Below are 12,237 nucleotides of genomic sequence, written 5' to 3' on the forward strand. Positions count from 1 at the left end.
AACACAGCATATGCAGGTGATCAGACATTCTGCTCTTTTCGAAAGGGATGACACAGTCTATAGAAGAATCTGAAGCTCTTTGGTATACGATTCCAATATGCACAAAAGTGATCTTTACCTGTTCAAGCAAGGTCATATATTTTATTCCCAGGGAACACAGATACTGATAAAAATGTGTACACTGAAAAGTCGCTTTATATAAATGGTCGGATAATACCGTTATTATATAATACCAAAATAATATAAATTTTTTATTGGTATATTATTGGTGTATAAGATTTTTGTTTAATTGAAGACAAGAGTTTAATGTCTGATCTACAGCAATATAGAAATATTCAGATTTAAGTCGACAAGTTTAGGCTTTGTAAAGAAATGTATACTGAGTGCAAAATGTCACCTTCTTGTGAATAAAATCTGGATTGTAGAACACAGCATCACCCCACAGCTGCATAATGTCTGGAGTTGGTAGCTGTTTTGCAGCTAGACGTGACACTGTTTCACTGTCACCCCCTCTGACCATAATAAAGACATCTTCCACCATGTCCCTTTCTTCACTGGAATCTGAAATGTCAGACAACAAAACAGGGTGTTTAATTAAACATTAGTAACATTAAATAATCTGCTCTACAAGCAGCAAATGGATTTAATGACTGTTTCCAAACAGGCTTTCTAAACACAAGTAGAGAATTGTTTTGACAGTGTTCAAACTCCTTATGAATTCAACCATGTCTAACTGGAGTTGTAAGATTATTGTAATGACACCACACAACTGAGGATTTTTTAGACAAAAAGTTGGTTGCCAGAAGCCTCGAATGTGGCAACACCCCCGATCGCTTGGGGGGGGGGGGGGGGGGGGGGGGGGGGCAAATCAGGCTCAAAATCAGGCTTAAAATCTTCAAGTGTGTGGCCAGCCTAACACATCATGCACCTAACACATTGCAGTAAGTAGCCGTAATTCAATAAAAAAGGGGTGTAGGGTAATTTCTGACTGTAAGGTTACAAGATAACCTTACAAGAGATGGATTATGTTGCACTCCTGACCTCACTCCCATTGGCAGATGCTGCTGAAATTTGCAGTTAAAGGGCATATTGCAGGTTTTTTGCAGTAATATATAAACTTGTATGAAAATACCATGTGAAAAGTTAATGCAGGATTTAAAATTGTTTTGCAAGACATAAGGGCTCAAATTCAGTAGAAAATGTGATAGTTTCCTTGACCCTGTTGAACAAACTTTTCTCAACTTCTGGTGCAGTCTCTGCACATTAAGCTGAGGCAGGATAAATTATTTTAAAAGCAAAGAAATGCTTGCTTCAAGTTTCAGGTTATTTGATCTGAACAGTGTAATTGTGGATTTGCTCACCTCCAAGCTCTTTCAACAGGCCTGCACAGCCACCAGCTGACAATCCTACACCCAAATACACTCCCTTAATTTGGGCTCCAAGTTTCAGCCCAGCCTGGACACATTTCTTTGTTTCTGTAAGTGTGTACCCTGTAATGAAATAAACCCCCTTAGATTCAGTGTAGGCTCATCTTTTAGAATAACAGGGTAGTCCTTGTTTTGATCGCATACTATTTTTCCTTATTTTTACCTACCAGATTTTTCAAGTCGCTCATCATTGAGGACAACAGTATATTCAAAATCTCCACCGAGAGTTGCCTCTTTGATGAAATGTGTCCCATAGTCACTGTAGATCTGACGATATTCTCCATATATGTATTCCAGTGGCAGGGTGCGCAAGCGGGACAGGAATTCAGGGTGTAGCACCAGGTTTTCAGTCTTTAAAGCATAGCGGGCTACCTCAAGTTCAGAGTGTGCTCGGATGAATTTTTTTTTCTGAGGACAACATCGAATAAAGTCATGGTTGGCTCCAAATGAAAGATTTCACAGTCTGGTCAAGTATTTAATATGGTCTTATTCTGCTTTTATTAATATTATTAATATATCCAACAATTTTCTCATAGGCTGCAATTACACTGCAGGTCTTGATGCCCAATTCCGATTTGCTGACTAAATCCGTTTTTTGTTGTTGTTTTTTTACGACCCGGTTACATCATCTTTTAAAAGTGACCCGCCGTATCCGATATTTGCATTTACACCATACACTGCAGAAACAATCCAATGTTGACGTTCTGACCCGGAAAAGTAGTAAAACAGCGCAATATGCAATGGATGCAGATGCAGACAAAATGATTATCCATTTTTTTTGCTTTCCACACTATTTTCAAAGGTCAGCAAAACATTGCCCTCGTAAGTTGGAGAAAAAAGAGGAGAGCCCTTGTTGCAGCCTGGGTGAATTCAGCGATGATCGCTGCTACACCGGTTCAGAGGGACGTTTGGATGCGGCAAAGAGACATACAACCTCCGCATCAGGCTTGTGCAAAATTCAGAATTTCAGAATTGGCCTCCATTCAATTCATGAATTGGAATTTGATTGAATTGACTCCACCCCACAGGAAGTTGAATTTGAATCTGAATTGGAATGACAGGAAGTGGAATTAAATTCATGCAATTCAAAGAAATTCCACACAGTCACACAACAGAAAGAATGTGTTGAATCTCCAAATACATTCAGTGTTAGGAAGGTTACTTTGGAAATGTAATTGCTTACTGTTATAAGTTACCGATTATAAATGCGGTTTGGATTACTTTATCAATGTAAAGCAATTTCCTTTTAATTTGATTAGTAGCCTAACTAATTAAATTACACATTTTATCAATAATACAACTAAACACAATTACATTCATTTTGTAATTCAATAACATAATTTCATTACAGGTAACTATCACTCCTCAACACTGCATTCATTTTGTTCAAAAAAAAAAAAAAAAAAAAAAAAAATTATATATATATATAAACAAATGTCCACCTCAAATTGTTTTGCCCCCTAAAGATTTACTAAAGTAATTCTGGGAACTGGAGTCATGTTCTATCATGTTCCACAAAATTACAATTACAATAAATCCAACTTAATTATTTGTTCTGTGACTAGAGCTTTTAACATTCATTGCTAGGGGGAAATATCTCCTGTTAATGTAATCTGTACATTAGTAGTTCAAACTAATATCATTTATAGAATATGTAATGCAATTATATCTGACATATACTGTAAATCTTCATTGTTAAACACTTCACTTAAAATATCTATATGAATTTCTTAGAATTTTTATTGAATTGCAATTCTGCTTCCTTTAATTCAAATTCGAATTGTAATTCTAGATCCTATTTTTGACATCAATTTAAATTCAATTCAAATTCAAGAATTGAACTGGAATTCAGGAGTCATTCTCAAATCAATTCTGAATTGTGCACAAGCCTGCTCCGCATTACTCCACTGTGTTGAGCCGTCGTCCTCCATTTCGCCATTAATAAGTCATGTGATCGCAGTTGCTGTCCACCTGAGTTGACGTCCTTTTTTTAATGACGTACAACTCGCATTTACTGGGGAATATCCGATTTGTCTGCCTACATGGCAGACGCAAATGCACGTATCAGATTAATGTCAGATTTATTTCCACATATGAGTGAGGCCTGAATCCGATCTGAGAATATCGGAATCCATGTGCTTTTTTCCTGCTTACACGTTCGCCAGTCATATCCGATCTCTGCCACATGAGAGAGGAAAAAACGGAATGGGGTCACTTGAACCATGCAGTGTAAATGGGGCCATAGGTAGTGGTGTCTGCTAAGGCCAGCATCACTATTACAATAATGTATACTTAGTGAATATAAAGGAATCGAATCATACCCCTAACCCTGAACTTTAGTGTAATTCCTCCTGTAACGTTTTTGCTACACATATGAAATATATCTCAAACCATGTGGCTTATTTCTATCTGACCAGGAACTGATTCACTATTCTGCAAAGTTTATTTCCAACCTGAGCGTAACTAAAACAAGAGCTTAATTAGCTGGTTCAAATGTTTTTAATTAGGATTGGAGCTAAACTCTACAGGACAGTGGGTCCCCAGGAGCAGGGGTGAAGACCTCTAATCCAGGCATCATAGATGCTCTTGGACCAGTAAGAAACCACCTAACATCCACTCAAAACGTCCAAGCAACGCTCTGGCAACCAGCCACAGCACCTTAGCATAATAGACTTCTGCAAATGCAAGCCAGAAAATGTAAAAATCTAGTTTCATCTTTGGTTCTTCATAGTAATGGCCATTTTCTGATTTCATCTCACAAATTTAGTTAATATAGTTCAAATGAAGCTTCACCTTAGTGACAGAAAAACAACTTACCGTCCCTGAAAAGGTGCGCATCTTCTTCACTGACTTCCTGTATTTGTGGTCATTGTAATTAAAACTGAATTCAAAAATCTGAGGAACAGCAAATCCAATTGAGACGCTGGTCTTGGATAAAGTTGCCTTGCTTTCACTCATGGAGTATTCACTGTAAGACTCGTATGCCTCCAGCGTGAAATCATAGGAGCCTTTTGTCTGGGAACAAAGTAAATTATGTCACACACATATGTTAAAAACAGAACCCAAAGTTCTGAAACTGCTATTATTTGTTACTAGTCATTGTTACTCCTACGTCACCGGACTGATTTGCCTGATCTTCCCAGTACTTTGGACGGCGGTGGAAATGCAGAAAGCAACAGGTCTGGCAGAAAAAAAGTTGCTGGGTCAAATTGTTCTGGGTCATTTTGGTGGAAACGTGGCTTTAACCCTCTAACAGCGAATCACCAGACTTTCGAGACAGTATGGCTTAATAAAGCATCGTTTGCTGAAATTACATGACTTGGCACTTTAATGCTACGCTCAAAACCAAGGATTCGTAGAGGTTTCAAAACTCCATAAAGCAATGTTTTGAAAAAGCACATCACGAATCTTACGTACTGCAGCTGTAGATTTTAAAACATGCAACATACCTCTATTGTGTACTGTTGTATGTTATATGGCTTCCTAAAGCGAACATCCTGGATGAAATGAGGCAAGCAGCCGCCAGCGTAGTATCGGTTATCAAGCACCACTGCTTCCAGTTTACCATTCAAAATGTTGATTCTAGGAATGAAGAACAAGTTATCTCTGATCTATGGCAGTTTTTCCATTTGGCATCAAGAACAAGAGCAACAAAAATGTCCTTAAGCACACATTTAAAAAGTGGACTTTGTATTAATGTCCAATTCATTTTTTTGTTGTTGCTTTAAAAACATTTTAAATCATTGTTTTAATAATCTTTTGTTGTGCTTTTACCAGTAAATTCTATTAAGAGTTTGCAATATACAAAACTCTGCAGCACGTGTTTTGACTTATACATCTTCACTCCATCACATTACCCCCGTGCTCCAACAACTGTATTGGCTTCCAGTTCAGCCACGTATTGATTATAAAATTTTGATTTTAACCTATAAAGCAGTACAAGGGTTGGCTCCAGATTACATCTGTGACTTGGTTACTCTATCCATTCCCACTCACTCTCTCCACTCTGCTGGCTCTTTCTCTCTCTGTGTCAGCCTAGTTGTAAATTAAAAACCATGGGGGGAAGGGCCTTTTCCTATAACGCGCCTAAGTTATGGAACACATTACCTGCATTTATTAGGGATACTCCTTCTGTGGATGGCTTATAAGAAACTTCTTAAGATACATCTTTTTAGTTAAACTTTTAATTTATAATTTATTGCTTTGTATTTAAAAAAAAAACAATTCCCCATGTTTGATTATTTTGTTCTGTACATGCTGTAGCACTTTGAGTCTGAGAAAGGCACATTACAAATACAATTTATTATTATTATTATTATTATTATTAAGAACAGTTATTTTGATGTTGACTAACATCCTAAAGCACGTGTTAAATTCTTGATTGTAGTTTTAACTGTATGGTGTGTTATTCAAAAATATATTTAAAGTAATATATTTTAAATGTACTAAATCTGTGCTAAACTTTGTCATTACAAATCTATGCATGACAAATATATTTAAATGAGATACAAGTTTTAATAAAAAATTACATTAATCTGTATTTTAGTTCCACATAAATGCTCGTCGGCACATTGGGAAATATTTCAAAAACAATAGAAGTAATTATGAAATTACATTTAAACAGCAATAAGTCGTACTTAAGTACGTCAAAAAAGCACTCTAAAGTTCAGCATTTAACCTATAATACATTTTAATTTAATTTCCATTAACAGGAAATTAAGTTTCTGAATTCATTACATTTAGTTTTTATATAGTTTTTATGTATATTATTTCTGTAAATTTTGCCTTAGTTCCCTAGTTGGTCTCCTTGGTTCTTAATTAGTTAACAGCTTTTCTGTTTTGACCTTGATTACTCTCCCTGTGTATTTAAGCTTCTAGTTTCCTCAGTTATTTGTTTGCTCTTGTTTCACTTTATGTGGTTGTTGTTCCCTGTTATCTCCTGTTCCTTTATTATTGGATTAAAGACTATTCTTTGTTTGAGTTTCTTCGTTGTGCGCTTCATTACTACAGCCACACGTGACAATACAATTAATCAATTCTCTTTGCACAAGGGTAAGAACACCCACATTTACTCCATCAAAAATGAATATTGCTTTACATTATTTAATTTATGCATGATTTAGGTTATTATAGTGACCGGTGGCAAAGGGTCAGCAGGATGTTAATTCAGTTTAAAACAATGTGCCAAAACAAGTTTCTGTGTCTTAAAACAACACAACATGCCGAATTGAATTTGTAAATGAAACTACAGTGGAGGGGGAGATTACCCCTGGACAACAATCTGAATTATGGTCTGTTCTGCTCACAATGCTTCTGGATGCACTATAAACACGAGGATTAAACTTGCCAATGGTCAGCATGGCATTACCAGTAAAGTAATAAAGGAAATGCAGGGCTGTACAACAATAAAAAAGACGAGATCCATCAGTGAGCTGCAGTTTTTAAAAGTGAGTGTAACAGGAATATGTGAGTACAGGAGTGTATTAAACACACGCACCCTTTGGCGAGATTCTCGATTCCATAATATTCCTCAGTTGGCTGTTTGCATGCTTTGTACACTTTAACACAGCCCTGTTCATCAGAACCATCGCCACAGTCATCATCTCCATTACAGCGAAGACCCTCCAGCACACAGCGACCTGTTACACGAGACACAGCTGTCACACTTGCCCTTTGTTTAATTATTACATTGCAGGAACAAATGAGTAATGCAGCATTAACATTCTAGAAACTACTAATGAACAAGAAACTCTGATTAACTAATAAGCCAGTAATAACATTGAATGCCGTGACTACTATTTTTTTTATGTTTTAATGTAACATTATTAATGTTAAAGCTGCAGTCCGTAGCTTTTCCTCTTTGTCGCCATCTCTGTTCGAAACTGTAATTGCAGTTTTTCGCGGAATTATAAACTTTACGTGAGTTGTACATCGGCATGAAACAGCGCGGATGAACACAATGTTTTGAGGAGACTGTGCGTCTGTCAGTCGCCGCGCCGGTGTGGATACTGGCATTCAGAATCACACATTCTACTTTTTGGAAGTACAGTATGACCGACATAATAATTTTCGGAAAATGTCATCTGAACAAGTAACATCCACTTTTGTTCTGATCAACTAAAGGGGAAAAAAGCATAACATCTTACGACAGGAAAATTTTCACTTTACCGATCTGATCCAGCTCTAATGCTTGACATCGGAGAAGGCGGGTTTGGTTTTCTTGGAGCATTGGAGTAGAGGTGAATTGCTCCCTCTCATAGCTAGCACAAAATAATTCATATTTACCATAATAGCAAAACTAAAAAAGCCACAACAAAGGAAACTCCGTAACTGTGTGAATTAAGCGAACAAGTGTGCTACTGTTACACGATTGAACTATTGAAAATTCTGACCTGTCCAGCAGAAAAAAAGCCGTCTCTGCGTCCGTTTTGAACCCCTTCAAATCACGGAGTTCACGCCACCTTTCAAAAGCCCTGCCGATGTTTATCCTTGTTTTCGCGTGGGCCGGTTGCAGTCTCTTTTTACCACTCCGAAGTCCGAATTCTTTTGGGTTTTACAACTGGTGAATCTCCAGTTGTCACTGGTGATTGTCGTTTGAACCTTTCTGGATCCGCCATACGTTTAATTATTTAAAGTGCTGTGAGAAAAGGCTAAAAAATGTCCACCTCCAACATCCTCACGCAATATAGCCTACTATCCGAAACACCTTCTTTATGTGTACAGATGTGACGTAATGACGCAAAGACATGCTTGAATTTCCCGCGGAAATCCACCAGTACCACTGGAATTAAAATCATTATTACAAGCTAACCGTTTTGAATCGAGCTAAGGCAAGAAGATATTTTTGAACACTGGCTGGTTATGTTTTTTATTATTATTATTATTTTGGATAATTTTTAACCCAAAAAAGTTACGGACTGCAGCTTTAAACCAATCAATGACATGCAGAACATAAAAGCTTTTTATACACTACTTTTACAATTACCCACTTACATATTAAATAGGGAAATTGATGATTTATTATTTGAGCAAACTGTTAATAATTCATACATTTTATCAGCCCCATGCTACTAGGGTGACCAGACGTCCTGAAAAATTCGTGACAGTCCCGAAATCTAAGCTGTTGTCCCAAATCCCGAATCCGGCCCTAACTGTCCCGAAAATTATACTAAAGCAAAATCTTGGGTAGATATTGTCCAATATAAAATGTAAAACTGTTTGTGGAGGTTGAGTCGTCCTGCAGTCAGCCCCCGCCGGCTGCTCATTGGCTGCAGCATCTTTTTTTTCTTCTTTTTTTTAAGTTCAACAAAGATACTGTAGACATGAATTTAGATATGCATTGATAAGCTAATTTTCATTCAAAATATGAATGGCTATAGCCTGAAAGGTCTGATTTACACACTGTTACAACAGTCATTGTTTTTTTTTCCATAAAGATATTTGAGTTCATGATTTTAATGTTTTTTTGTTTGTTTTTTGTGGCAGACTAAAGACTAATGACAGACTGTTTATCTTTGAATAAAAATATGTTTGGTTCAGGTTTAAAATTCATTATCTTTTTTATTATAGGCTATGTAGTCTAATATCATAGTAGCCCTAGGCACTAGGATTCACTAATGGCGGAACTGTAGTCTAATCTTTTGAATACATATATATATATATATATATATATATATATATATATATATATATATATATATATATATATATATATACACACACAGTGCCCTCCACAATTATTGGCACCCCTGTTTAAGATGTGGTTAAACACTTCTAAAAATTCTCCTTTTTTTTTAAACAACATAGAACCCAAATGCAAAAAAAGAGAAAAAAAATCTAACCTTTTATTTAAGTACATTAATTTGGTGGTAAAAAAAATATCACATATTTAGAAAAAAAACACTTGAAATCATGTGGCACCCCTGATGTTAATACTTTGTACAACCCCCTTTTTCCAACAAGACACCACTTAATCTCCTCCTATAACATTTCAGAAGATTGAAGAACACAGAGAGAGGGATCTTTGACCATTCTTCTTTGCACAATCTTTCTAGATCATCCAGTGTCCTGGGTCCTCTCTTTTGCACTCTCCTCTTTAGCTCGCCCCACAGGTTTTCGATTGGGTTGAGGTCTGGGGACTGAGATGGCCATGGGCCATTTCTCTTTTTTTGCATTTGGGTTCTATGTTGTTTAGAAAGAAAGGAGAATTTTTAGAAGTCCTTGACCACATCTTAAACAGGGGTGCCAGTAATTGTGGAGGGCACTGCATATACATATATATATATATATATATATATATATATATACAGGGCCTAAATATTTATATAAAATCTGTGTTGGCGAGTATATGAAACAGTGTCAATCGCCAGTTGGCCGGGAATATTTTTATGAATTCTAACAATGCAATGTTGTGCTGCATTGTCACTAAAGTTTAAGCCTGGTCAATTAAAGTATTTAAGCGCAAGAAGAAGCCAAAGTGAATTCAATGTATTACTCGCGTGCTGTGTGGAAAGTTTAAACATCCAAAGCATGCATGTCTCAGACAGCACACAAATACTGAATTGAGCTCTCTTTCTTGTCTTCTTGCACTTGAATGGACAAATACACACACAATTATGTTAAAAAATAAATGTCCGTCTCGGCGAGTATCCTAGTAAACAGTTGGTTATATCTTGAATGTAAATAGTTGAGAAAGAAAATGTATGTACAGTACATTCACTCTTAAAGTTAAAGAAGCCAAATAAGTACCTGCTGATTTCTGTGTTTTTAATGTTTATGTTTACTTTATTCAATTTTCTGTACCTAAAAATGTAGAATTTCACTGGTATCTAAAATGTTGGTGTCAAAACTGACTGTTTCATGGCTAGTTAAAAATATTTATGGCTGGTACATTTTCTGCAGTAATCGGCCATTGGCAGGTGTGGCAAAAAGTTAGTTTAGGCCCTGTATATATTACAGTTCTTTGCAATGCCCAGGGACTATGGTGATGTGAGGGTCACCTGTGGTAGTACAACGGAAGCCTTGGCATGGAGGAGTGGGTCTCTGGCAGGAGTATCGTGGAGGAGCAATGCAGGATTCCTCCTCTCTGCCGTGATCATGACACGGCTCTCCTCCAAACTCAGACGGCTGGATAAGTGTGGCGTAGCGATACTGAAGATAAAGAGAGATAAAAACGTCTCGGTTACATATGGTAACCCTCGTTCCCTGAAGGAGGGAACGGAGACGTAGGTCGTGACCGACCAATAGGAATCTCGTTAGAGAGGCAATCTACTTCGAGTGAAACTAAAACAAGCCAATACACATTGGCGTGCAATCATTTGCATCAGCTGCGCGCCCTCGTTAGCGCGGGTATAAACGAGCAGCTGGTGGATTGCACTTCAGTTTTCGCTGAGGAGCCAACCTGATAAGCTGGCTGTCCCGGCGGGAGACAACAGATGTGGCGACGGGACCTACGTCTCCGTTCCCTCCTTCAGGGAACGAGGGTTACCATATGTAACCGAGACGTTCCCTATCTGTCGGTCACTACAACGTAGGTCGTGACCGACCAATAGGAATCCCTACCAAAGTGCCACAGCTGCTGAACCCCATCCAGTGCCCTGAGCAAGCCTTCTACCCCTTCTTGCCTGGAAGGACGATAGGAGGCGGCTTACACAGAGTGTACCTGACACTGTTGTTCCGTGACAACCGATACAGTGAGACATTGGATAACACTGGGAAAGCGTGCCCTCTCTGTTTTCAGGAAGGAGAACGCTGCGGAAGCCACTTCTTCAAAGAGTTATGTGGAAAATACGTATGGACTATCCCGAGGTTGTACGGCATACGAAATAATGGGTGACTCAGCCCAAGGGAAAGACAAGGCTTCCGATAGGAGTATCCGTGGAAAATATACACATATGGGATCCCCGTAGGGTCACACATATGGAACCCAGCCCAGATCCGGCTCTCAAGGATTCAGCGGATAAAGGCCTGGCACTGGACACTCCGCCATGTCCGGGCCGAGGAGTTTTGGAGGACTCGACAGGTTTTTCACTTTGGAGCAATAAGGGTGCACGGTAGCGTGCAGCAAGCTGACAGAGCCGGGCCTCTCTGTGCTTCTACCCGTTTAGGGTGAGAACACGGGAGGAGACCAGCTCTACACATAGGCTATAAAATCTAGCGAACGTGTTAGGTGTCGCCCAGCCCGCAGCTCTACAGATATCTGTTAGCGAGGCGCCACGAGCCAGCGCCCAGGAGGATGCAACGCCTCTCGTAGAGTGTGCATGCAACCTGAGCGGGCAGGGCACGCCTTGAGCTTGGTAAGCCAAGGCGATGGCATCCACTATCCAGTGGGCCATCCTCTGCTTGGAGACAGCCTTTCCCTTCTGCTGGCCTCCGTAACAGACAAGAGCTGGTCTGAGGTCCTGAGACTTTGAGTTCTGTCCACGTACAAACGCAGGGCGCGAACGGGACAGAGCAAATTCAGGGCTGGGTCTGCCTCCTCCAAAGGCAGCGCTTGCAGGCTCACTACCTGGTCCCTGAAGGGAGTGGTAGGAACCTTGGGCACATAGCCAGGCCGGGGTCTGAATACCACATGGCTGTCACCTGGCCCGAAATCTAGGCACGATTCGTCAACCGAAAATGCGTGCAGGTCTCCTACCCTCTTGATAGAGGCCAGTGCAACCAGTAGCAAAGTCTTCATGGAGAGAAGCTTTAAATCTACTGATTGCAAAGGCTCAAAGGGAGCATCCTGAAGTGCTCGAAGCACCAGGGAAAGGTCCCAAGAGGGTATAGCGGGGGGTCGAGGAGGATTTAATCGTCTCGCCCCCCTAAG

The 12,237-nt window shown here is 39.1% G+C and overlaps 2 protein-coding genes across 2 annotated transcripts in view; both read right to left on the reverse strand.

Annotated features, from left to right (window-relative positions):
- Positions 1–11,106, reverse strand: part of gpaa1 (glycosylphosphatidylinositol anchor attachment 1) — a 95,937-nt gene extending 84,831 nt beyond the window's left edge. Inside the window, exon 1 of the mRNA XM_077242089.1 lies at positions 11,094–11,106. The gene's annotated coding sequence lies outside the window, so the exon portion shown is untranslated. The remainder of the gene's footprint in view (positions 1–11,093) is intronic.
- Positions 1–12,237, reverse strand: part of c8b (complement component 8, beta polypeptide) — a 36,586-nt gene that overhangs the window by 15,597 nt on the left and 8,752 nt on the right. The window contains exons 3-9 of the mRNA XM_077242091.1: positions 10,427–10,577; positions 6,925–7,066; positions 4,877–5,009; positions 4,245–4,442; positions 1,595–1,835; positions 1,362–1,490; positions 398–561 (exon numbers count right to left, since the gene is read on the reverse strand). Of these exons, the coding sequence (XP_077098206.1) occupies positions 398–561; positions 1,362–1,490; positions 1,595–1,835; positions 4,245–4,442; positions 4,877–5,009; positions 6,925–7,066; positions 10,427–10,577 (1,158 nt within the window). The remainder of the gene's footprint in view (positions 1–397; positions 562–1,361; positions 1,491–1,594; positions 1,836–4,244; positions 4,443–4,876; positions 5,010–6,924; positions 7,067–10,426; positions 10,578–12,237) is intronic.

The sequence above is a fragment of the Siphateles boraxobius genome, unplaced genomic scaffold, assembly GCF_051911475.1.
Source record: "Siphateles boraxobius isolate OS27281-9 unplaced genomic scaffold, OSU_SipBor_1 25, whole genome shotgun sequence".
Classification (NCBI taxonomy): domain Eukaryota; kingdom Metazoa; phylum Chordata; class Actinopteri; order Cypriniformes; family Leuciscidae; genus Siphateles; species Siphateles boraxobius.